Raw genomic sequence first — 27,035 nt, forward strand, 5'->3', positions numbered from 1 at the left:
TGAGTCAGTTTTGTAGGCAGAGCCTGTGAACATATGAAAGGGGGCATCTGTTAAAGGATTTTTGGTTTCTTAACAAGTCACATAGCAACTAGAAATGAGAGAGGCTTTAAGATAATACCTTTTGCCACAATGAGAACTTGCTTTAAAGTTTCCTAGCCTACTTCCTTGAGTCTGTCCTGAATCTACTGCCAGTTGTTTTCCTAATGTGACCCCCAAGGTTTCATACTATTGGAGAGGGATGCCATGTATACTTTTTTAGACGATCAGATCAGTCAGTCCTAAGGGAAATCAACCCAGACTATTCCCTGGAAGGTCAGATGCTGAAGCTCAGATATTTTGGCCACCAAATGAGAAGGGAGCACTCACTGGAGAAGATCCTGATGCTGGGAAAGACAGAAGGCAAAAGAAGAAGGGGATGGCAAAAGATGGGATGGCTGGACAGCATTACTGATGTAACTAACGCGAATTTGAGCAGACTTTGGAGGATGGTAGAAGACAGGAGGGCCTGGCATGACTTGGTCCATGGGGTCACAAAGAGTCGGACTCGACTGTGCGACTGAACAACAACAACAACAGCATGTGACTCTCAACTGCCTTTTTAAACTAGAAGAAGCTTGAGATAGTTGGAACGTTTGTTTCATTTATTTTGGGTTAAGTAGGTGGAAGTCAGGGAAAGGGAAGTTCAATGCTATATGCGTAAACTGGGGAGGTTAAATTAAGTGTTCATCAGAAATTCTGGCAAAATAGGTCTTCTAGCTTGTCAAAAACAAGTCATTCTCCTCTTCAATTGTAATCCATAAGACCAACAGAGTGCTTGAATTTTGTTGGTATATTATTATTGAAATCTTGAAGTTTTTTGTGTGTATCGTACTGTATTTAAGTCCTTTTGATAAGCAATAAAAAGACCAGTTGGAGTGTCCTTCATGAACTATATTCATGGTTCACAGAAAAGCATTTTGAAACTTGCTTCACAGTCTATTGAATTCCTTTCCCTTAGTTTTATCCAAATAGAGTCTTCATCAGAAAACTGAACCCAGGTTAACGTGCCTCTGTAGCCTCTTGCCTAGTGTGCATCTGATTTATCTGTTTGAAAAATTAACAAATGAATTGCTGCTTTAAAACTGGAGATACGGAGATACAGAAATACAGAGACAAAGACTACATGAGAAGCCTCGCTTTTGATTTTGTGGCATGGCGACAGAAGATCACGGGAGGATTTCTTTTAAAGGCCTCCCTTTACTTGGTGGGCATCGAGCAAACTGATATGATTGCCTGAACCAGAACCTATTTATATAAGGAAACGCACTGTCTGAAAGATGATCATGAGAGATCTGTCCAAAGTGGCTGCAATAAGAGTCATCCTCACTTTCTTGCAAAGTAAAATCTTATGTGCTGTTTCAAATGTACTCGCACTCGCATTCCCCTGCTGTGCATGCTCAGTATTCATTCTTCATACTCACACAGACATTGTTCTGTCCTCCTTCCCTAAAGATAAAACATGCTTCAACCCCCTCTTCAGTTGTGAAGATATGCAGGAGATCACACAGCACTTTGCCGTCTGCCACGTGGATGCCCCTGGGCAGCATGATGGGGCGGCCTCTTTCCCGGCTGGGTAAGTGGCTCTGCGGGTATTACTCAGTGTTAAGTATCATCAGGGTCAAAAACAAAAGGGGAAAAGAATGCTACGCCAATAAACAGGCCAAATAGCCCAAATGGTTACTTAAACAAGCTTCAAAAATGTCTTCCATTTGTGTATAGGCTAGCATTAAATATTATGACATTAATAACATCTATAGTGAAATATTATGACATTAATGACATCTGTAATGGGAGCCGGAGTACTTGGAAAGAAGGCAGAGACCATTTCTAGGGAGGCATGTGCTCTTTCACAGCTTCTCTTGTCTCAGAGGTGCCGATGCCCGTTGGGCAAAGAGCTATGGTTAGTTCCAGCTTCCTGCCACCTGCACCTTTCCTGCATGCAGCTACAAACATGGCTCATTGTAGTTTGATGGGTGCACAATAAGTTTTGGGGTTTTTTCCGCCAGTGATGCTCTCTCCTCCTCAGTGCTCCTCAAGAGCCAGTTTGATGCAGTGGTTAAGTGCACAGACTCTTATCTGGGACAACCGGGTTTGATCCCCCGCTCCTCCACATGCAACTGCTGGAGTGACCTTGGGTCAGTCAAAACTCGCTCAGAGCTGTTCTCTCAAGAGCAGTTCTCAAAGAGCTCTCTCGGCCCCAGCTTCCTCACAGGGTGTCTGTTGTGGGGATAGGAAGGGGGAGGGTGATTGTAAGCCACTCTGACTCCAAGTGAAGGGCAGGGTATAAATCCAATCTCTTATCTTAAGCATTTGTCTGGTACAATTACAAAGGATACCCCATTACAGGAAAGTGATTTGGCATTTCCAAGGCTAGCATCATTTTTGGAATGTGGCTTCTTGTTGGATTCAAAGCTTTTAGAAATGGCATCTTATGTATCTATGGCCTAGAAACACCATGCATACACTTCCAGATAATTTGTAAATGTTGTATCTGTCTGCTTTGGCCACTAAGCCTGGAGGTCATGCCTCCTTGTTAGAGAAAAAAGCTTTGTAGGCATTTTTCTGCATGCGCGCACTTGGAAATCATGGTGACCTCTGGTGACTTACTCCTACTCAGGGCATGGAGGATATTCAGAGAGGTGGCTGAATAAAGCCTGCCCCTGCCTCCGGCTTTGGTATTCCAAGAAGGTCTCCCATCCAAGTACTTGCCACAGGTCAGGGCTTCTTGGTAGTCTTAATTAACTACATCTGTGGGGTAATTGTACCTTTGTGAGGCATTGTAAGGGCACTCGGTTGTGTGGTTTACAGCTAAAGCGGGGAATGGAATTAGTTTGAAAGCTGCTCCCTAGCCTGAACAACAAGGTAATGGTGGAAGGAACCCCTCTATTTTTATAAGATCTCTTTCATTCTATACTGGAGGAGCAATGATCTCCATGTTGTCTGGACAAAGAAGAAGAAGACTGCAGATTTATGCCCCGCCCTTCTCTCTGAATCAGAGACTCAGAGTGGCTTACAATCTCCTACATCTTCTCCCCCCACAACAGACACCCAGTGAGGTGGGTGGAGCTGAGAGGGCTCTCACGGCAGCTGCCCTTTCAAGGACATCTCCTGTGATATGGCTAACCCATGGCCATTCCAGCAGGTGCCAACTGGAGGTGTGGGGAATCAAACCCGGTTCTCCCAGATAAGAGTCCGCACACTTAACCACAACACCAAACAGATAGACGTGACACAAATTACCTGCAAGTATGTATACAGAGAACGTTGCATTTGGTAATGCCCTAAATAGTCAGGTGTGGTCTGCACCAAAGTGGTTCAAACTGTTTTGTGCATCAGACGGATTATCTACCAGATGTCACAAATGCCACTTTGCACATAAGGTGTACCTGCTTCTTCCGTTCCACCTCCCATCACTGAAGACATGCTGTCCTCTTGTGCTGTCTCTGTGGGCGGCCACCCACAAGAAGGGATGTTAATTTGTAAAGTGATTTGTGAATTGAGATGTCACAGCAGGATGCAATTAGTGCAAATTGCCACCTTGGGAAGGCTCTGGAGAGTACGGGGAGTGGAAGCTTCTTTAATAAAGTGCAGCTAGGAAATGAACCGCTAGTTGAAAGTCCCAGTTTGGCTGCATTGCCTGCATTCAGATATCGCAACTGGAGTTTGATCAAATCGTGGTGCCGGCATGCAGCCATAGGCTCAGTTTGGTTGCCCTGCACTGCTGTTCTCAGTGGCATGACGCGAACTTTACTGAAAGTTCTAGAGAGATTTAGTTCATTGTTAGAATGCTGAATAAGGATCCTGTATCCTCACGTAGTTTTGGTTATTGAGCATGAGATGGATCATGTTCTTAATTAGTTTTCTGTGTTTCTGCCTCTTCTCTCACCATTGCCCAAAATCTGCTAATTAACACCCCTGAACTTTAAGAAACCGTTTTCATGGTTGCAGTCTGTTGACTCTCTTATCTCTCTTCTAAGCTGTAGAAGAATTGTGTTTTCTTTTTTTTTGGCCCTTCCCCAGAATTTGAAATACTCTGTAAATGGGGGTTTAGATTAAGTTATGTCCAGGAAATGGGATTTAGTCACTGAAGCCTGTCTTTTTGAATTTTCCTATAAAGGATGGACTCTGTGTCTGTTCAGGATGCCAGTTTATTGGTTATCAGAATGAATTCTTGAATAAAACTGCCTACTTTGCAAGCCGAAGGGCCTTGGAGTGAGGTTCCCACCCCCTCCCAGATAGACTGAGAGAGAAAAGAGAGGAGGATTTTCATTAGGTTTAAAGGGAAAATCCCAGTCAGAGAGGTCTGGGCTCTTATTGTTGCTCATTCAGGAATTGTAGCCCTTTAAGAACCCCGTGGCGCAGAGTGGTAAGTTTGCAGTATTACAGTCTGAACTCTCTGCTCACAACTTGAGTTCAATCCCAGCGGAAGCTGGTTTCAGGTAGCCGGCTCGAGGTTGACTCAGCCTTCCATCCTTCCGAGGTTGGTAAAATGAGTCCCCAGCTTGCTGGGGGGAAAGCGTAGATGACTGGGGAAGGCAATGGCAAACCACCCCGTAAAAAGTCTGCCATGAAAACATCGTGAAAGCAGCATCACCCCAGAGTCAGAAATGACTGGTGCTTGCACAGGGGACCACCTTTACCTTTTTAAGACATTAGAACATGGCTAGATTGTGATGCTTTAATTATTGTTATTATAGATATATGTACCCTTCCATGGACCAACTTGCTGAAATGCTGCCTGGAATCCTGAAGCAGTTTGGGTGAGTAAAATTGTTGGCTAATAGTTAAGTCACTTACACACCCCCAATTTAAGTAGTTACATATTCCGTAACAACCCCCACCCCCAGCTAATACCTTTAGGGCTGCTGTCAGGTTTTGGCATAAGAACATAAGAGAAGCCATGTTAGATCAGGCCAATGGCCCATCCAGTCCAACATTCTGTGTCACACAGCGGCCAAATATATATATATATATATATATATATATATATATATATATATATATATATATATATATATACACACACACATACACACACACACTGTGGCTAATAGCCACTGATGGACCTCTGCTCCATATTTTTATCTAACCCCTTCTTGAAGGTGGCTATGCTTGTGGACGCCACCACCTCCTGTGGCAGTGAATTCCACATGTTAATCACCCTTTGGGTGAAGAAGTACTTCCTTTTATCCGTTTTAACCTGTCTGCTCAGCAATTTCATCGAATGCCCACGAGTTCTTGTATTGTGAGAAAGGGAGAAAAGTACTTCTTTCTCTACTTTCTCCATCCCATGCATTATCTTGTAAACTTCTATCATGTCACCCCTCAGTCGACGTTTCTCCAAGCTAAAGAGCCCTAAGCGTTTCAACCTTTCTTCATAGGGAAGGTGTTCCAGCCCTTTAATAATTTTAGTTGCCCTTTTCTGAACTTTCTCCAATGCTATAATATCCTTTTTGAGGTGCGGCGACCAGAACTGCACACAGTACTCCAAATGAGACCGCACCATCGATTTATACAGAGGCATTATGATACTGGCTGATTTGTTTTCAATTCCCTTCCTAATAATTCCCAGCATGGCGTTGGCCTTGTTTGATTCTTTGGAGAGTATTTATAGTGCCTGCCTTGGCATTCATTGTGCATTGTAGTGTATGTGTATAGGGATCTCATTAGTTAAGTGCAAATATCAGTATGTAATTGAGGGGGAGGGGAACCCAGTTACTAAATACAGGTGGCAGTTGACATATAACTGCTTTGCTTACCAAATGTATTTTGCACCTTGCTTCTCCTATACCTTTAGGTTATATTTGCCCTGGTGGAGTACCAGTGCTGGGTGCAGGATTTATCTGTTGAATAGGAAATTACCGGTGCATCCTCTAGTTTGAGAGAACAACATAAGAACCTAAGAGAAGCCATGTTGGATCAGGCCAGTGGCTCATCCAGTCCAACACTCTGTGTCACACAGTGGCCAAAAAAATCAGGAGGTCCATCAGGAGGCCAGGACACTAGAAGCCCTCCCACTGCACACACACCCCCCCCAAGCATACAGAGCATCACTGCCCAGACAGAGTTCCATCTATACCTTGTGGCTTATAGCCCCTAGTGCAGCTCTGCTCCATATGTTTATCTATTCCCCTCTTGAAGCCCTCTATACATGTAGCCACCACCACCTCCCGTGGCAGTGAATTCCATGTGTTAATCACCCTTTGGGTGAAGAAGTACTTCCTTTTATCCATTTGAACCTGACTGCTCAGCAGTTTAATTGAGTTCTTGTATTTTGAGAAAGGGAGAAAAGTACTTCTTTCTCTACCCAGCCACTTGCAGCTTTTTGGACTGCTAAAAAAAATAAACTCTTGAACTGACAACCTGGAATGTCCTTAGGTCTACCGCTTGACTAATTTAAATCGTCGATATGACTTCACCATTCTCTTTTTGAGAAGTAACAATGTTTGCTTCAGAAGAATCGTGCAAGAATGAGGATCTTGTTCTAGATTAGTCTTGTTTCTAGAGTTTTTGAAAGACAATGGCAAGTTGAGTTTTTCACAGCCAGGTGTGTTAATCTGCTATTGAGTGCTTAGGAAGTGACAACTGAGTGCCCCACTTCTCTGTGGTCATTCCTGGGGCAAAAGCTAAGCCAATTAAACATAATATAACCAGTTTCACTTGAAAGAGGCTAGATGAGTAGGTTTATAACCAAGGCATCAGACATGTCCAAGGCAACAATTTGGACATGGAGCCTGGGGCTTAGTTAAGTATCACACCAGCCAATAAGCCTGCCAGTCTAAATTATTCCCACCAAGTGTATCTCCCGCTTAATCAGCCCTTATCCTGTGACAGTTTTAGTCAGTGGTTTTCAGCTTGCCTCTTTTGGAGGGATGATGGGAAGAGAATGATCATAGATTTCATCTACAAACTGCCAGTGTTATTGTACATGCCAAGAGCAGAACCAGGATGTGATGGTCCTGATTCTCTGTGATGGAGAGCCAGTTTGGTGTAGTGGTTAAGTGTGCAGACTCTTACCTGGGAGAATCGGGTTTGATTCCCCCACTCCTCCCCTTGCACCTGCTGGCATGGCCTTGGGTCAGCCATAGCTTTTGCAGAGCTGTCCTTGAAAGGGCAGCTTCTGTCAGAGCCCTCTCAGCCCCACCTATCTCACTGGGTGTCTGTTGTGGGGAGGGGGGGAAGGGAAGGAGATGGTAAGCCACTCTGAGACTCCTCCAGGTAGTGAAGGGCGGGGTATAAATCCAACCTCCTCCTCCTTCTGTCAAGTCGCGTTACGGGAAGCAGCTGCTTGAAACTAGAACATGGTCTTGGAACTCCTTTACTGAGCTTTCACTTTATTGTTTGTAGACTGAAAAGTGTGATCGGAATGGGAACTGGAGCTGGTGCCTATATATTAACCAGATTTGCTGTAAGTGTCACGGGGCTTTTCTGAAGCCTTGGCCGCCGTGTTGTGCAAGCATAGACCCCGCGGTCCCCTGCCCTTCCTCCATTGCAGCCTGTAGAATGCTGAATGCTAATTGGCTGGCATGGGTCAAAACCTGTAGCTTCCTCTTCTAAATATTTATGTTTGAAAAGCCACGTGGCTCAAATGCACAGCTGAAAATGCGACGTCAAGCTGGCAATCTTTTACAAGCCTTATCCCCGCCCCCTCCTATTAAAGCAGGCAACTGTCCATCTATTTCACATGGCAGTATGGCTCTGCTGACCCATTGCTGGCATATCTTAGTGTGGCCTGTGGGTGTCCATTTAGTCTGCTTCTCAAGTGTTGGGACTGAGAAACCAATTCGGCTGGGCAGTTCCCAAAGCCATAGAGAGCCAGTTTGGTGTAGTGGTTAAGTGTGCAGACTCTTGCCAGGGAGGACTGGGTTTGATTCCCCCACTCCTCCACTTGCAGCTGCTGGAATGGCCTTGGATCAGCCATAGCTCTCCTAGACCTTCTTCCCCTGTAGTGGTTAAGTGTGCAGACTCTTATCTGGGAGAACCGGGTTTGATTCCCCACTCCTCCACTTGCAGCTGCTGGAATGGCCTTGGGTCAGCCATAGCTCTCATAGACCTTCTTCCCCTGTAGTGGTTAAGTGTGCAGACTCTGATCTGGGAGAACCGGGTTTGATTCCCCACTCCTCCACTTGCAGCTGCTGGAATGGCCTTGGGTTAACCATAGCTACCGCAGGAGTTGTCCTTGAAAGGGCAGCTGCTGGGAGAGCCCTCTCAGCCCCACCCACCTCACAGGGTGTCTGTTGTGGGGGAGGAAGGTAAAAGATTGTGAGCTGCTCTGCGATTCAGAGTGGAGGGTGGGGTATAAATCCAATATCTTCCTCAAATTTCAGTTCTGCAGGGCCTGTAAAATGGAGCTGCTCCACCAGGCCTTGGATTGGTGGTGGATGCCTTACTATACCTGGGGCCTCCCTTGCTCTAACCAGCCCAGATTATTATTACAGGCTGGGGGCTGGCCCCAATTATTTCCTTGAAGGCCCTTTTCAGAGTCGTATGCAGTTATATCACTGAGGACTGTGTATTCTCATCTCACCATCGTGTAGGTTAAGCTGGGTTTTTAGATTTTAACAGAAATTATATGGAATTGTTTTACGTTCTACTGGCATATTGTAACCTGCCCTGAGCCTGCCTTTGGAGGAGGGTGGGATAAAAATCTCATTAAGGAGAGCCAGTTTGGTGTCATGGTTAAGTGCGTGGACTCTTATCTGGCTGAACCAGGTTAATTCCCCACTCTTCTGCTTGCAGCTGCTGGAATGGCCCTGGGTCAGCCATAGCTCTCACAGAGCTGTCCGCCTACCTCACAGGGTGTCTCTTGTGGGGGAGGAAGGCAAAGGAGATTGTGACCGCTCTGAGATTCAGTGTAAAGGGCAGGTTAATAAATCCAGTTTCTTCTTCTTCTAAGTATATATATTTCACTGCTCATTTGCCTTTAAAATAAAGGCAGTGGTGTCCTCTTCATTGTGTTTTACTTCTCCGATGCATCCGCCTATCTGTTCACCCCTGTTCTTCAACCTGCAGCTTAACCATCCTGATATGGCAGAAGGGCTCGTTCTTATTAACGTCAACCCCTGTGCTGAAGGCTGGATGGACTGGGCCGCCACCAAGGTAAAAAAAAAACCACCTGCATCTCTTTGAAGTCTTTTTTCTAAACATGCCAGTACTTTCACCTTAGCTATTCAGACTTTGCATTGGATGTAACATGAACAAATTCATTTGGCAAGCACTGCTGAAATACAGCTGCTTTAGGATTCTCTCCCAAGGCCATCTGAGATATTGAACTGCAGCCCTCCCAATCATATGACTTTCAGTGAATCGATTCCCACACATTATGCACCCAAATCTCAGTGCTCTCAAAACCTGGGAACAATGCCACGGATCAGTTTTCATTGCTCTTCTTCCAACATCATGAACTTTTGAACCAGCCAGTGTTTGAGAAGCTCCTTGCTTCAAGCGTCCCCAGCGGAGGTTTGTCCAGTGATCTGGAAGACTCCAGGTTCAAATCCCAGAACACAGCAGAAGCCAGTCACACAATACTCAGCCTAACATGCCTCACAGAGTTCTTGAAAATAAAACAGAGGAGAGGGGAATGGTGTAAGATGCTTTGGGTCCCCGTCGGGGAGAAAGGCAGCATACAAATGATTTCTACATTTATATGGCTGGCAGGGCAAATGTGATCTGTACAAAGGCAGGAGCATACATTTGATACATTTCCCTGCACCTCTGTTGAAGCCGGCCATAGCAGTGCAGAAAAAGCTCTTTGTCCGAAAGCAGGCTTGTGGTGCTAATGACTCCTGATTCTCTTACTACGTGAAAGAATCTGGAGGTATCTTGGAAGGGGTGTTAAGCAGCCATGTGGGTAGCAGTTGTCTCCGTGTGGCATTTTGTCCTTTCCTTGTAGCATCAGCTCCTTGTCACAACTAAACCACTTTGCATGCTAATCTGCTTGCCAAATGTGTTGGGACTGGGGATTCCCTCCCCCTCCCCCCCACACACACATTTCTCTGGGTTTAGCCTTCTTGCGGTCATTCCTCTGGACCTGTAAAAGATTCTGGCATTTGCCTGATAAAGCCTCAGGTCGGAGCAGATTAATCTTGACTGCTCCATTCTGTCTCATAATAATAATAATACATTTTATTTATATCCCGCCCTCCCCGCCGAGGCAGGCTCAGGGCGGTTAACAACATAGTCAGTACAACAGATTATACAGTGATTTAACAGTAGCTAACAATTAATAAAAATTCTAAAAACAATAAAACAATAAAATTAACACCTTGGTGCTATTCCAGCAGATAACAAGAATCATTTAAGCAGTCTCTCAGTTTTTAGTCGGTGAAAGCTTCATCAAAGAGGATGGTCTTGCAGGCCCTGCGGAACCGGTCAAGGTCCCGCAGGGCCCGCACTTCTTCCAGGAGCTGGTTCCATAGGTGTGGAGCCACGACGGAGAAAGCCCGGGTACGGATACTCTGCAGTTTTGCTTCCTTCGGCCCAGGAATAGTCAGCAGGTCCTTCCCTGCTGACCTCAGTGCTCTCTGGGGAAAGACGGTCCCTCAGGTAGGCAGGTCCTCGGCCATATAGGGCTTTAAAGGTGATGACCAGCACTTTGTAACGAATCCGGTATGTAACTGGTAGCCATTGCAGTCCGCGCAGCCCTGGCTGTATGTGCTCCCATTTTGGGAGCCCCAATAACAGCCTAACCACCACGTTCTGCACCATCTGCAGCTTCCGGGTTCGGCACAGAGGCAGCCCCATGTAGAGAGCATTACCGTAATCTAATCTTGAGGTGACTGTTGCATGGATCACTGTTGCTAGGTCCCGGCGCTCTAGGAAGGGGGCCAACTGCCTTGCCCGCCTCAAATGAAAGAAGGCTGACTTAGCAGTGGCTGCTGCCTGGGCCTCCATTGATAGTGAAGGCTCCAGTAGGACTCCTAATCTCCTACTGGAGCTTGCATCAGGTTGGCCTTTGTCCTTTAATGTTCACGCTTAATCAGAACTCTTGCTTCTCCCCCCCCCCACACACACACACACTATTTAGGGGTAATATGCAGGAAAACCACACCTACTGTAGTTTGAAAGCTTGAAAACATAGTACCTGTTTCAAAGAACTTGTAAATGTAGCCTATACCTGAAATGTGACTAAAGCCTAAGTGCTGCAAAAAAAAAATTGAGAAAGATGGTAACCTTTAGGCCAACATTAAAACATTAACCTAGCTATTTTATTTTAGTAAATTTCTATTCTGCCCATTCCCCTTAGGGCTCAGGGCGAAGTACAACATATAAGAAAACAATAAAATACAATAAAAAATTTTTAAAACAGACAACTCAGCAGCACTCAGAGTACCATGACATCACATATTGCCCAGCCTAGCCATCTCACATCATGATGTCTCATAGAGATGGCAGTTTTTATTCCATTTCCTAGCACAGATGACAGTGCTGGCCAAAAACAATCAGATCCAGAATAGACGCCCACAGCCTCAGCTAAAAGCCTGGCAGAGCAGCTCCGTTTTACAGGCCCTACGGAAGGCTAATAAGCCAGGAAGGGCCCGGATCTCAATAGGGAGCTGATTCCACCAGGTTGGGGCCAGGACTGAAAAAGCCCTGGCCCTAGTTGAGGCAAGGCGGGCGTCTCTTGGGCCGGGGATGGCCAACAGATGTTGGGAGGCCGAACATAACGACCTCCTGGGCATATATGGAAAGAGACGGTCCCGCAGGCATGTTGGTCCCAGGTCGCGTAAGGCTTTAAATGTTAGCACTAGAACCTTGAAGTGGATCTGGTACTCAATGGGCAGCCAGTGCAGACTGCGGAGGGCCGACCAAATGCCCACCTGTAAAGTCAGGTCAGTCAGCAGGCGAGCCGTCGCATTCTGCACCCGCTACAGTTTCCGGATCAGTGTCAAGGGTAAGCCAGCGTAGAGCGAGTTACAGTAGTCTAGTCTGGAAGTGACCATTGCATGGATCACTGTAGCCAGGTTCTGGGGGAATAGATATGGTGCTAGCTGCCTGAAGATAACAAAAGGCAGATCTGGCAACCATCGTGATCTGGGCCTCCATGGAAAGGAAGCTTTGAATTCTTCAGAACTCTTCTTCAGGCCAGACATTGAAAAAGAGTGGGAAAGGAGGCCATGTGACTTTCCGGACATGTTGTTAAGGAGTTTCTAGCTGTATCTTGTGTAGGATCCTTCAGTGGACCCAGGGTGTGGCTAGCTGGTATCAAATAGCTAACATGCTGGAAAGAAGAAGCAGAAACAGAAGCCATTTAGCAACCATTTTGTAATTTTTGTCTCTGTGTGAGTGCACCAACATAGCTGTTTAGGCCAGTTTAGACCAGTAGATGTTAAATTGGATAGATGGTACTTTTCTCAGCAGTATCTTTTGCTAAGTTATTCCCATGGTCTTCTGACTTCATGGCGATATAGAAATGATGATAATCACAGCTAATGGTGGGATAAAAGTTAATAAAATAATACTTACAACTAGTGAATTTTTGGTCTATTAGGTGGGTATAAAGAACTTTGTAGCATGATGTGACTTGACTGTGGTCTAGTACAGTGTGTGGAACCTGTGTGTGAAGAAAAGTTAATTTGGTTTTATTTTTAACTTTATAGATTTCCGGATGGACTCATGCCCTTCCAGATTTGGTCATTTCACATCTTTTTGGCAAGGTACATTTTTTCCCCCAGTGTGCTTTTAGATTCTTGTTCACGACACTGAGATTTGAATATTATGTTGATTATGAGTATATTATTTTGCCTATGAGCAGTGTTCCCTCTAAGCTGAGTTAGCATGAGCTAGTTCACAGATTTTTAGCCTCCAGCTCACACCTTTTTGTCTTAGCTCAGGAAAAATGGCCCCAGAGCACAATAATTTATGCCGTAGCTCACAACTTTAATGCCAGTAGCTCTCAAAGAATTTTTGCTCACAAGACTCCACAGCTTAGAGGGAACATTGCCTCTGAGTATCCACACTCCGGTGAGCAAAATAAGAGATCCTTGTTGTAGCTGCGTGAGATATATATAGTGCTCCAGGTGATCAAGGGTATGAGAGCAGTATTTGGTTCTATTCAAACAGATCGTGCGTGGCTGCTTTCACATGAGGGCTTCTCACTGCAAGGATAACAAGAAAGTTCCCAGATTAAAGGGGAGCATCTACATGGCATTACGCTAGTTCTAAGCATGACTTGAGGCATGTCTGCGCTTTCTCTTGTAAGGCAGAGAAAAATAACCCTGGTTTGGTTTAAAAAGAAACTTTGAAGTGGCTGGGGGAAGGTCCATATGAATACCCCTCTGTCAAGCACTGCAGAGAGAAAGCAGAGATAGGCTCCAGTTTCAAAACAGAACAAGTCACTGCTGCCCCCCTCACTTGATCAGCCAAGCTGTACTCTAGTGCTACAAAATAACCCCATAAGAAAAGGGGAGGGGCTTCTGGGTCTCTGGGGGCAGGTGTGATGGGGAAAAGGAGAGGGGCTGGGGGTTGATGGGTGGAACAGCAACAGGTGGCACAGAAATGGGGGGGTGAGAGTACCGTCTGTGACCCACTTGTTGCAGTGGCTATGTTTTCACCCTCTGGTGGGGAAAGTAGTTCATATTAACTGAAAGTTTGCGCTGAGCCCCATTGAAGGTTGTATTTGATGCAAAATTCTCTTGAATGTAGGAAGAGATTAATAACAACCAGGATTTGATCACCAGCTACCGCCAGCACATCATCAATGACATGAATCAAAACAACCTGCACCTTTTTGTCAACTCCTACAGCAGGTAATCTACTACCCAGTCATCTAGTTTGCTTGAATTCTGAAGGCAATATAAGGGGAACCAGCTACAAAGCTTCCACCTTAGAGGTCTTGTTAGTTGATACCACCTGTTACCACTGGCTTATTTTCCAGTTTCTTATGTTGGTTTCAGTCCACGTACTTTTAAAAGTCAAGTAGCTAAATGCTTAAATATGCATATGGGTTTCAGAATTCCTGATTACTGCCTGACATATTCAAAATCTTGCTTTTATTCCTGCAAGGAGAATTGGGTTGTCAGAGACTGAAGCACAGAATCTGCATTTAAACGAAGTACTTCTGTGTGCTGGGGGTATCGAGGGTTTGGCTACATTTTCAGGCTTTTGTGACAACATTGAGGGCCTAGACACATAAGCCAAAGACAATAATCTATGATCGATAATAATAAGATATTGGATTTATATCCCACCCTATACTCTGAATCTGAGTCTCGGAGCGGTCACAGTCTCCTCTACCCTCCCCCCCCCCCAACAACAGACACCCTGTGAGGTAGGTGGGACTGAGAGAGCTTTTTGCAGCAGCTGCCCTTTCAAGGACAACTCCTGTGAAACCTATGGCTGACCCAAGGCCATTCTAGCAGCTGCAAGTGGAGGAGCGGGGAATCAAACCCAGTTCTTCCAGATAAGAGTCAGCACGCTTAACCACTACACCAAACTAGCTCTCCTTAGCTATTGAATATATGTTCCTTAGCTATTGAATATAACCCTCATGTCACATGTTGCATCTACTGCTTGAAGACTACCTGCTCCTACTCCGGGGTGTGTGTGTGTGTGAATAAACAACTTCATAAAACCCTCAAGTTCAACAGCTGTTTCTTCATTTTTCAGCCGAAGAGATCTGGAAATTGAGCGCCCAGTGCCTGGTGCAAATGTTGTTACTCTAGAGTAAGTATTGGTTGTACACAATATTCCCCTACATGTGCAGGAAATGGGATGTATTCTGCCCAGATTCTTGAATGTTTTGAACGTCTTGCTGCTGCAAGCCTGTTTGGGCTCCCCTATCGTGTTGGATTGTGCAAGCCCGTTTAATGCTAAAACAGAAATCAAGTGGAACTTGAAAAACAAAACTTATTCCTGTACAAGCGTTCATATCCGTGGTGCTTTCGTGTCCATTGTGAAATAGAAAAAGTTAATGTTGCCTGTTTCCATCCCATGTAAGTAAATTGTCTGTAGTAGCACGTCGTTTCAAATTTGGAAGGAGTGTTTGGAACTCTGACCTGAAAATGGCCCAGACTAGCTGGATCAGGGTTGCCCCAGGTTAGTACTTGGATGGAAGACCACCAAGGAAGTCCAGGCAGGCAATGGCAGATCACCTTTGTTCATCTCTTGCCTTGAAAACCCTTCAGGGTCACTAGAACAAAGTAGGAGTCAAGTTCACCTTTAAGGCCAACAAAGTTTGGTCTTAAAGTTGAACTTGACTCCTACTTTGTTCTACTGCTTCAGACCAACACGGCTGCCCCCTTGGCTCTATCTTCAGGGTCACTGTTAGTGGTCTGCAACTGGACAGCCTTCAGGGTTCAGATAGATTTCTAGGAGCTAATTAGCAAGTAGGAAGTGTGGGAGTGAATAGGAGTCATTAAATCTTTAAGTTCAGTAACTTCCAGGCGCTTTGTGCTTAAAGAAGTATCTTGCATGGATTTATTTAGAGGATTTATACGGCCCCTCTCCAGAGGCCCTGCTCAAGTATCAACTATAAACTTGGAAAAAACACAAATGTTGGTGTCAAAAGCAGCAATAAAAAAACAAAGAGCCTACTTGATACACACAAGCAGCACAGAAAAGGAGCCTTAGAGAAGCAAGCAGCCCAAAACAAACACTAAAAAGGCTGGAATTCCTTCAGTTAAAACCTACATGTGAAAATGTTTCATGGTTTGGCTGCCCGGATGTATTTTCCAGAGGTGAATATTTGAACAGGATCTGGAGATCCAGTAGCAGATTGAACCACATAAGAGCCCTGCTGAATCAGACCAGTGGTCCATCTAGTCCAGCCTCCTGTCTCACGCAGTGGCCAGCCAGCTCCTCTGGATGGCCAGCAACAGGGCAGAGAGGCCAAGGCCTTCATAAGAACATCAGAAGAGCCCTGCTGGATCAGACCAGTGGTCCACATCCTGTCTCACGCAGTGGCCAACCTGTTCCTCTGGAAGGCCAACAACAGGGCAGAGAGGCTGAGGCCTTCATAAGAACATCAGAAGAGCCCTGCTGGATCAGACCAGTGGTCCATCTAGTCCAGCATCCTGTCTCACGCAGTGGCCAACCTGTTCCTCTGGAAAGCCAGCAACAGGGCACAGAGACCAGGGCCTTTCCCTGGTGGTGCCTCCTGGTACTGGGATTCAGAAGCTGACTGCCTTTAGTTGCTCTGACCAGTAGCCACTGATAGACCCAAGAATCTTTCTAATCCCCCTTTTTAAAGATGCTGTTGCCTGTGGCCATCACTACATCCCCAAGGGTAGTTTTCAAGTTCCCATATAAAACATCCACACGTACGTTTCTGCAAAATAACATCAAGTGGAAAAACTTTAACTTGATGGCCTTAACAGATAGAAGGAGCACGATGTCCTGTTTGGTCAAACAAATTCAATTAGGTCCTCTGTGGATGACTCTGCCTGCCTTTCTGCGACTGTTGCCACCATACCCTGCCCGATCCATCGCTTGTAAAGTTATAGTTTGAGCAAGTAAACACCAAGGAGAGGTACATGTACGGTGACACGAATTTGCTGCTTAATCCCATTTGCAAAGAAGGCCAAGGTAGGCGGTTGTGAGCCTCTTACCTTTTGATGGCCCAACCAACTGAAGCTTAAATGGTCTTAATCTCTTTTAAAGCAGAGTTAACTGGCTTATTCTAAGCGAAGCACATGTCCTCTTTCCCTGCCCACAGCTGTTTCTGTTACAAAATTATTTGAATCGCAGGAAACCGAGACTGGCTGTTAGCTGTTGCCGGTGGTGGGGCTCATCTACTGAAGCTCTATATCGGCTCCTGTTTTTGACAGTGATAGCGAACACCCACCCACCCCCGGCCCCGTATCCAACTTGAGATGTTGTACTTTTGCCTGCCGACTCTTATGTCAGAAGGTGGTCAGCGTGGCATAGAGAGTGTTGGACTAGAATTCAGGATGCCCCTGTATAAATCGATGGCGCGGTCTCATTTGTAGTACTGTGTGCAATTCTGGTCACCGCATCTCAAAAGGGATATTATAGCATTGGAAAAAAGGCAACTAGAATGATTAAAGGTTTGGAACACTTTCCCTATGAAGAAAGGTTAAAACGCTTGGGGCTCTTTAGCTTGAAGAAACGTTGACTGCAGGGTGACATGATAGAGGTTTACAAGATTATGCATGGGATGGAGAAAGCAGAGAAAGAAGTCCTTTTCTCCCTTTCTCACAATACAAGAACTCGTGGGCATTCAATGAAATTGCTGAGCAGTCAGGTTAAAACGGATAAAAGGAAGTACTTCACCCAAAGGGTGATTAACATGTGGAATTCACTGCCACAGGAGGAGGTGGCAGCTACAAGCATAGCCAGCTTCAAGAGGGGATTGGATAAAAATATGGAGCAGAGGTCCATCGATGGCTATATATATATTGGCCACTGTGTGATACAGAGTGTTGGACTGGATGGGCCATTGACCTGATCCAACATGGCTTCTCTTATGTTCTTATGGGGAGACCCTTCTTCAAGCCCCCGCACTGCCATGGAAGCTTTCGGGGTGAACTTCCACATTTCCTCAGCCTAAATTACCTGTTGGAAAGATAAAATAATGGAGGAGAGGAGGAGGCTGTGAGCTTCTTTGGGTCCCGATTGGGGAGAGCGGGTGGCAACTAATATGGGGTATACTAAAGTGAAAATAAGGTAAATGTATAAATACTGAAGGCGTACTTAAAGCTGAAATTGACTAGATTATAACCTAGTCATATTCTACAAGACTGGCCTCCTCAATTTAGTAGCCAATGAAACAGCTCCGTCTACCCACTAGAATGTCTTGAGTCAGAAGCCGTTCAGATTTCCCCCTACAAAGAGTCCCTGGAAGGCAGCTGTAGCTTAGTAAGACAGTCCAGTTGTTTCAAAACACCTTAAGCAGCCAGTTCAGTTTCTCAGTAACACGAGACGTCTGTTTTTTTGGGTTGCTCAAGAGGCAGCCAAAACTTCAGTGATGGTTCCGACCACTTCCTTAAAAGCATGAAAACCATAAGAATTGCAGAGACAACTGCTGTTTTATAGATTTATTTATTTGTTTCCCTTTAGATGCCCTTCCCTGTTGGTGGTTGGGGACAGCTCTCCTGCCGTTGACGCTGTGGTAAGTGTAGGCAGAGTCAGGCAAATGTCTTGTTTTGTGTTCGTTGCTATAGAAAATGAATCCAGAAATAAGAAGTAGCTTGCTCTGTTTTACGTGTTCTGGATTATTTAATTTTATGGAGCGTTTAATGGATAAAGTATTTTGCAGCTCTCGGGTAGCTGATCACTTTCACAGGTAGAAAAGGTGTCGGGGCAGTGGTGATTCGTCAGCATGGATCTCAAGTATTCACTTGCGGTTGTCTGGCTGTGGTTAGGCCCTGAGAGTGACTGTTGCTGCAGTCACGTCTACAGACGCACCAAAAAGCAAAATGACCCTTACTATGATGGGACATCAAAATGTGCAGGATGGAGAAACGGAGTGCCCAGTTCTGTTGCCCTGTGCTCTCTGGACCACAATGAATCCCTCTCATGGAAAATTTAGTATTTGCTAAAAGTGTGTTTTAGCAGATCTAACTGAAGTTATTAGAACAAAAAGGGTTGGGGGGGGGGGAAACAACCCAAAAAGATGAGCTAAGAACCTAAAAGTTGAAATGAATCCAAATTAACAGTCCCAATGTTAAAGGAAGTGAATATAAGCTATAAATATAGAACAGTTATGCAAAAGTAGCATTATTTACAAACAATTTAGAACAGGGATGTTGAACTCATTTGTTATGAGGGCGAAATCTGACATAAATGAGACCTTGTCAGGCAGGACCATGTGTCATAAAAGGTGTAATGCTAAGTAGTGGAGATATAAACTTTGTAAAAAGACACAGACAAACACAATTAAAGATTTGTGTGATTGAGGGAACTAGGCAAAGGAAGCTCTGGCACTTTCCCTCTCACGGTATGAGGAGGAAGAGCCTCAGCCAATAGAAGGAAGAGAGGCCTGGCTCAGTAGCTCTCCTGTGAGATTGAGAGCCTGGCAAAGCAAGCTCTCCCTCCCCCCTTTCCTCTCCAAGGGAGGGGATTCAGCCAGTGGAGAAAATAGAGGCTTTGCTCTGTAGCTCCTGTGCGATTGAGCAAGCCTGGCAAAGCAAGCTGTGCTGCAAAAGGAAGCGAGAGAGGGGAAAAGAAGCAGACTTGCTTGCAGACTTGATAGGAACCCTCTGGGGGCCTGATTTGGCCTCCAGGCTGCATGTTTGGCATCCCTGAGTTAGAGGTTCTGATACAGCCTGAAATTGAAAACATACAGTACCCTCAATGACCTTATGCGACCCTGGCCAGATGCCAGTATGGATCCTGACCTCCTTTTAGGCTTTCAGAAGTCATGATACTTGCAGAAGAGGGCGGTGACTTTCAGCAGTTTTCCTTGTACCGCTTCAGGCTCCTCCCCATGCCGTTCCCAGCATCCCACGGACCTGCTGGAGCAGAACTTGGAGGGTTGCAGCTTCCTGCAGCGGCCACAAGGGAGTTGGGAAGTTGCCTTCTGGGAGTGCTGCTGCGTTCCTACAAGTTAGGATGCAAGCACATCTATTCCCTCTTGTTGAAGCAGGGGCAGATACGGAGCAGCAAATCTGAAGTTTGTTGCAAGAAAGAAACCTTATTTCGGTTGTTCAGAATTTTAGTGCAATCGCTGGGGCTTTCTGAAATCTGCACCGATCCATTGTTTGAAGGTGTAGGGGTGACCTGAAGGGTCTTGCGCTCTTGAGGAATGTTGCCATTCGGCAGGGATGCCTGGAGATATTTGTCTGTTAAAGGGACCTCACCCTTTCTTTCTTTCTTTCTTTCTTTCTTTCTTTCTTTCTTTCTTTCTTTCTTTCTTTCTTTCTTTCTTTCTTTCTTTCTTTCTTTCTTTCTTTCTTTCTTTCTTTCTTTCTAACCAGGTTGACTGCAATGCTAAACTGGACCCAACAAAGACTACTCTCTTAAAGGTAAGACATAAGCCGCAGAGAAGAAAAAAAACCTGTTTGTTCAATCAGTCTGCGAATTTGAGCACAGTCATTGGTGCTAATGCAGGGTCTTCCCCTTGGGCAGGGAATATATGGTGTGGATATCTAGAGAGCTGCAGGGTGTGAAAGCCGGAAGTTGAAAGGCTGCTCTGCCCACCCTTTCTGTTATACAGAGCTGCTGACCTACATTTTATACATACAGGAGAACTTGAGGGATTGTTAGAGGTCAAAAGATAATGCTACCAAGGCTGCATTTAGAAACTCATTCCATAATGGATGCTAATCCTGACGAGAGTTTGTATCTGGAGGGTCATGTGACTAAAAACCAGTTTGTCTCTGGCCCCCAAGCTGACAAGATGCATCTGCCCTAAGTCTGTACAGAGAAAAATCAGTTAGCTCTTCCTCCTTCCGATGAAATTTTGCTGTTGGACAGTTTGCTTATATGCATTTGCAGAGTCCTTAGGTAGGAACAGCGGCCCGGTGGCGCAGAGTGATAAAGCAGAAGTACTGCAGTTCTGTGGTCTGAACTCTCTGCTCACCGCCTGAGTTCGATTCCGGCAGAAGCTGGATTCAGGTCGCCGGCCCAGGGTTGACTCAGCCTTCCATCCTTCAGAGGTTGGTAAAATGAGTACCCAGCTTGCTGAGGGGAAAGCGTAGATGACTGGGAAAGGCAATGGCAAACCACCCTGTAAAGAGTCTGCCGTGAAAGCGACGGCACCCCAGAGTCGGAAACGACTGGTGCTTGCACAGGGGACCTTTCCTTTCCTAGGTAGGAACAGCTGGATCTGAAGGCACCTCTTAGTCCACTCCCAGTCATATTGAGAAAGGTCTTCTCACTTAGTGGATGGAGATTATTTGATTCAACAGTCTAATCTAGGAGATGGTCAGCATGGTTGCCTTTGCTGCGCCCACCGATACTCAGCATGCTTCTCTTAAACACAAGCTGGTTCGACCAGTAGAACCTCTTGACCTTCGTTCACAAGCAAGAGCGGAAACAGAAAGGAACCTTGCAGGGTCTCAGGTTCCTTGTGTTACAAGCTGTTGGGGGCTGCCAGAAATACAAATAAGTGGATTCTACATCAAACCAAGCCTCAACCTTTCCTAGAAATTAAAATAACTAAAGTGAGGCTGTTGTCTTCTCGTGATGTGATCAAAGTATATGAGAGTCACTGGAAAAGGCGATAATGTTAGGAAAGGTGGAAGGCAGCAGGGAAAGAGGAAGGGCCGGCTCGCCCACTAGACAAACTAGGCAGTTGCCTAGGGTGCTAGAAGGTCAGGGTCGCAGAATTTGGCCTCCCCCCCCCTTTTCCCCTAAACAAATGCCTAGTTTGCCACCTCCTCCTCCCTCCCTTCCCCACCCCAGGTGTATTTCAAAGCCCGGAAGGGCGGTGGAGCCACGCTTCCGGGCGATCTAAAGGGCACCCCCCCCCAACCGATCAGCTGATTGGCGGGTAAAACAGTGCGGCACTCACCATCTTTGATGCCAGCAGCAGCGAAAGAACCGTGTCCTGAAAGGGCGCAGCTCTGCTCCCTCTTCTTCTCCCTTAGCGTCTTAAGACATGCATCTGTGCTGCCTGCCATTAGTGTTAGAAGAATAAGGTGTTGAATTGTGTATTACCAGAAGAGTGTGTCCCCCTCACCCAAGGAGTGAATTTAGAAATCGTCCTTGCTTTTTGTGTGGCCATCGTCACACATCACAACTCAAGGTGTATGAGCAATGTGATTGCAATAACCCCTTTCTCTTGGCAATATGCCTTGTTTGGTTGAGTGTTAACAAAATTTGGAATCTTTAATGAACGCACAAGGCCCGTTTTTGCTGATCTTTTATCCTTGCAGATGGCTGACTGTGGTGGTCTTCCTCAAGTGTCCCAGGTAAGATTTGGCAAAAGTCATTTTGGGGACCTTGGGTAGCTCATCTCCCTGTGTTAAATAATGGATTCACTCCCATCTGCTAATAAAACCTCGTGGTATTGGATTGAACCCAAATCTAATATTCTTACAGTAAATGGTTGCACAGAGGCACCTACGGGACGCAGCTTCTTTTGGCACCTTCTCCTAAGGTTGAAATATTAAGGAAGTAGCCCCCGGTAAATGGTGGTCTGAGAACCATAGAATCATAGAGCTGGAGGGGGGCATCCAGGCCACCTAGTCCAACCCCCCCCCCCCCCAATGCAGGATCAGTTTAGAGCATCCCTGACAAATATCTGTCTAGCCGCTGCTTAAAGTCTTCCAGTGAAAGGGAGCTCACCACCTCACTCAGTAGCTGATTCTACTGTTCAACAACTCTTCCTGTAAAAATGCTCCCTAATATTCAACTGGTACCTTCCCACCCTTAATTTAGACGCATTATTGTGAGTCCTTAAATGCAGTGCACTTCTCTAAGGTTTTTGTGCTGGGGGGGGAGGGGTTAGCACACATTGCACTTTTAATCTGAGACAGTTTGCTTACTTTTTTTTTTTAAGCCCTAGTTAATAGGACCAATTCATATATGGCAGTTTCAGGACAAAACAGACTAGCTTGTTAGCCTGATATCTAAACCTGTGCTGCCGCCCCACCCCCCCCCACCCCCTTTTTAAATAGATTTTTCTGCAAACCTTTTACTCCAGATTTATAGAACGGTATCCTCTATATGCTTCCCAATCTGTATATTTAATAATCTGAATCTAGGGCCACGTTCGGAATGAAATATAACCATTAACAATTTACGGCACTGATGACCTTCAAACATTATACTTTCTTTTGCAGCCTGCAAAACTTGCCGAAGCTTTCAAATACTTTGTTCAGGGAATGGGATACAGTAAGTACGCGTCTGATGCAAACTAGCAGTAGGCTCTGACAAATTGCCACGCGGTATTGTTTGCTTAAACTGAAAAATAGGCTTTGAGTTTAGAATGTGAAGCCGGCCAGTGGATTATTGATAAACACACCCGTTGGGAATGAAGAGTGCTTTGTGACACTTGGGAGGGGCTGCGGCATGCAGAAAGTCCCGGGTTCCGTCCCTGGCATCTCCAGCTGAAAGGATCAGGTGGTGGGTGAGGGGAACAACCTCCACTTAAAACTCTGGGGAACCTCTGTCAGTCTAGGTAGGCAACAATGTTCCCTCTAAGCTGCAGAGTCTTGTGAGCCAAAATTCTACTTTGTGAGCTACTGGCATTAAAATGGTGAGCAGCTGCATAAATTAGTGTGCTCTGGGGTCATCCTTCCTGAACTAAGACAAAAATGTGTGACCTGGAGGCTAAAAATCTGTGAGCTAGCTCACACTAACTCGGCTTAGAGGGAACACTGGTAGGTGATGCTGACTTTGATGGACCAAGGGTCTGATTCAATATAAGGCAGCTTCATTCAATATAAGGGAGCCAGTTTAATGTAGTGGTTAAGTGTGCGGACTCTTATCTTGGAGAACCGGGTTCGATTCCCCCCTTCTCCACTTGCAGCTGCTGGAATGGCGTTGGGTTAGCCATAGCTCCCATGAAAGGGCAGCTGCTGTGAGAGCCCTCTGAGCCCCACCCACCTCACAGGGTGTCTGTCTGTTGTGGTGGGAGGAATATATAGGAGATTGTAAGCCGTTCTGAGTCTCTGATTCGGAGAGAAGGGCGGGGTATAAATCTGCAGTCGTTGTCTTCTTCATGTTCATGTTTTCTCTGACATATATTCCAGTCTTATCTAATTGAAATCTGGCCTAGAAGATAAATAACATTTACCTTCTAAACCTGAAATTCAGCACCATGCCACCTCTTTGCCATTCTGGGCTATCTGGTCCACTGTCCCCAGGGATTTCACACCTCTTGTATGTTTTCAGAAAGCGCCATAGCCATTTTTGTTCTTGGGCTCTAAAGATTATACCTGGAGATCTCCTTTCTTGAATTATTAATTGCTTCCACCTGTTTTTCAGGTTCTGCTCCTTACCTTATCTTCCCTTTTCCTTTTGGCACTTAGTTCCCAATGGATCGATGCATGCATACCTCGTTGTCTTGATAAATATTATTACTGGACTGTTGCTATCTGCTCATCTTGACTGTCTTTTGTACACTTTATGTCAAGAGTGCCTCTGGCCATGTTTGAATTGCTTTACAAGTGACTTCATGTAACCTCTCAGGGTCCTGCTTAGCCTGCTCTGCCTGTTATGTCTATACCTTAAATGTTGCCATTTCCACCCTGGGAATGGGAGGCCAAGGCCTGTTACCTTGTTGGTGGAGAATGTATGCTTGCGTTTCTCTGTTACAAGGGGGTCTGGAATGCTGGGGGGTAGGGGGGATAGAGGGAAAAGCTACTGGTTGATTTTGGCGCTTTGCATGTATAACGGATGGACCCGGACCTATAACTGTGGGGACTGAGGCCTCCTGCCTCAGTTTCAGCAAAAAGTATCATGTGGGCCGTAACTGCTTAGCCACTTAATAAACAACCTTATTAATGAGGAAGGAGTGTTCATTGGTGACAACCAGGGCTTTTTGTAGCAGGAACTCCTTTGCATATTAAGCCACACACCCCTGATGTAGCCAATCCTCCGAGAGCTTACTGGGCTCTTAGTACAGGGCCTACTGGAAGCTCTTGGAGGATTGGCTACATCAGGAGGGTGTGGCTTAATATGCAAAGGAGTTCCTGCTACAAAAAAAAGCCCCGGTCACAACTGTGCAGAATTTGACACTCTTATCGATTTCAGCTTGTGCGGTGGTCATTCACCCACCTAATTTATTCTAATACAGTGGGTTCAGTGCATTGAAGAGGCGAGGTGGAAGTGATAATCGGCTCTTTATTAGATACAGCATGGTAGGTGGCGGCTCTACAAAGACTGGAGAACTGGGCCCATGGGGCCAACTATATACAGCTCTGGGTTCCCACGCAAGCACGTTATTGGATCACTCAAACCAGCAGGAGGCCCGTGATTGGAGCAGAGCAGCAGGGATTTGGATCCTCCTGCCCATTGTTCCCAAGTCCCCAAGCTCAGTCCTTATGGCTCCAATGAGCCAGGCAGGAGCACTATTGATATTTATATTAGTTCACATAACATTTATATTAAAAGAAGACTGTCCTACTGATAGGCCAGCATCTCTCTCTCTAACATATGATTTTTCCCCCCCTTCCAGTGCCTTCCGCAAGCATGACCAGGCTAATGAGATCCCGAACGGCTTCTGGTTCCAGCATCGCCTCCTTAGAAGGAAGCAGGAGTAGATCCCACACTGGCGAGGGAGTGAGAAGTAGATCCCACACTGGAGAGGCAGTCCGCAGCAGGTCTCATACCAGCGACGATGCCCGGAACCGCTCTCACCCAGACACCCGCATTGAGCTCACTCCCAATTCAGCAAACAATGCCGAACAATCGAGCCCCAAGTCGATGGAGGTTTCCTGTTAAGTGAAAGAAGCCGGAGTTGTAATCGAGACCCAACTGCCACCCACTGTGCGTCATGATATTTGATATTTAACCCAAAGCATTTTCTGTATCATGGCTTTCTTCCCCTCCCAGAGTTCCACGGGGACCAATAAAACAAACATCTCAGTTGCTCTGTTTCCCTAACAGAGGTTGCTGCTATTCTTTTCCTCCAACTAATTGTACATTTCTTTAAAAATTTATCCAGTGGGAAAGCTAACACTGGTGGCAGTCTTCAAAGCAGGTCCTATAACTTTTTCTCAAATTTGAATTTAAAAAAAAAAAAAAATGCCCCATTAGTGTAGAAGCTTCCTTTGAAAAGGATAATGCCCGATGGGAGACTTTTTGTCTTACAAAATAAAAGTTCCAGCCTCCTGTCGAATCTGGACTTACTCAGATCTGTACATATTTAAATAATCGAATGGTATTGTATATTTTTGGCCTCTTGAGTCGTACGCGGGGCCAGTTTTTCCTACATTAAAATAGGGGGCACAGTGCAACTTCCAGGCAAACAAGATCGTAAAAGCCTTTTATTTCTTGCTACCTGACGACTTGTTGCAGCGCTCCCTCTTTTTTTAGAACTTTTGAAACTGCTTTTATCTGCCTGACGGCAAGATCCAAATCACTGAGAAACCTACTTCTGTTCAAGGCTTTGTTCTTGCATCTCGAAGGCAGCGGGAGAGCTAGTTGGCATAATGATACCTCTTTGGGTAATAGCACTTGGCAGTGAGGAACAGCAGGTGGGGGCGCTCTGGTTCCCTGCGGGGTGCGTTCTCTGATCTCTCCCGCCTGAATAAGGGGGGGGTTTTGGCCGTTGTTTACAGGATTATCTAATGGAGCCTGACAGTAAATAGGCTTAGAATGGTGGAAAACTTGTAGGGTGGTTGAAGTACGGTGCGTTCAACTGCCACACTGATTGGGCCTAAAATAAATCACTATTAAAGTTTGCCTGCCGCTGGGCAAAAACGTGCCCCACATAGTTTGTGGTAGAGAGAGATGCAAGATGGTGATGCATTTAATGATTGTAAATGGAGAGGGAGAGGCTGATTCTGCTATCTTAAGGCTATCTGAAGAACTATATTTTGGGAAGCCATGGGCAACCCAGCCGATTTCCAGCGTAGATGGGCATTCTAGATTTCACACCCACACACTGGCTTTTTTATCTCTTCGCTACATCGCAATTGTTAACATAGCCTAATGATTTTCAGATATTGCTCATGCAAAGCATCCAGCTTCTCAACGCCTGAATATCAGAGGGGGGGGAGTCATTCCAGATAACTGAACTCTTGTATCGGTGAATTGCCTACTTTTTAAAAAAAAAAAATGACAACTTGAAGAGTTTTCCTGGTGGTTTGTAAAAAGGAGCACAGACTTGTAATTGAGAGGCTGAACTTGTCTATTTCGGGAGAGTTTATTAAAAGAATTGTTTGTATTTATTTCAAAGAAAAAATAAATTTGTAACTTTGCAATGGCTTGTGTCTGTCCTGTGTCGTCAGCCTGGTGAGGGGCTCCTTTTGGGGGGAGAGACGTTTTTGTCAGGAATGGCTTTATCCGACTGACCGAGCACAACTGATTGATTTACTCTTGTGGAAGTACAGAGGCTGAAAATGACCTTGTCGTTATAAGTAGTAAAGAACCATGAACATATGCAAATAGACACCTCAATATCCTAAGGAGCCAATAAGAAA

General features: G+C 45.6%; 1 protein-coding gene across 2 annotated transcripts in view; it reads left to right on the forward strand.

Moving 5' to 3' along the window:
* NDRG1 (N-myc downstream regulated 1) overlaps nucleotides 1-26,816 on the forward strand; it is a 135,113-nt gene extending 108,297 nt beyond the window's left edge. For both annotated transcript variants that reach the window (XM_060243201.1, XM_060243202.1), the window contains 12 exons: nucleotides 1,492-1,612; nucleotides 4,737-4,799; nucleotides 7,387-7,447; nucleotides 9,052-9,138; nucleotides 12,639-12,695; nucleotides 13,684-13,787; nucleotides 14,647-14,703; nucleotides 18,058-18,109; nucleotides 19,917-19,964; nucleotides 21,819-21,854; nucleotides 22,728-22,779; nucleotides 25,067-26,816. In XM_060243201.1, the coding sequence (XP_060099184.1) occupies nucleotides 1,492-1,612; nucleotides 4,737-4,799; nucleotides 7,387-7,447; nucleotides 9,052-9,138; nucleotides 12,639-12,695; nucleotides 13,684-13,787; nucleotides 14,647-14,703; nucleotides 18,058-18,109; nucleotides 19,917-19,964; nucleotides 21,819-21,854; nucleotides 22,728-22,779; nucleotides 25,067-25,332 (1,004 nt within the window). In that variant the 3' untranslated portion in view covers nucleotides 25,333-26,816. The remainder of the gene's footprint in view (nucleotides 1-1,491; nucleotides 1,613-4,736; nucleotides 4,800-7,386; nucleotides 7,448-9,051; nucleotides 9,139-12,638; nucleotides 12,696-13,683; nucleotides 13,788-14,646; nucleotides 14,704-18,057; nucleotides 18,110-19,916; nucleotides 19,965-21,818; nucleotides 21,855-22,727; nucleotides 22,780-25,066) is intronic.
* The last annotated feature ends 219 nt before the right edge of the window (nucleotides 26,817-27,035 follow it).

Source organism: Heteronotia binoei, chromosome 7 (genome assembly GCF_032191835.1).
Source record: "Heteronotia binoei isolate CCM8104 ecotype False Entrance Well chromosome 7, APGP_CSIRO_Hbin_v1, whole genome shotgun sequence".
Lineage (NCBI taxonomy): Eukaryota > Metazoa > Chordata > Lepidosauria > Squamata > Gekkonidae > Heteronotia > Heteronotia binoei.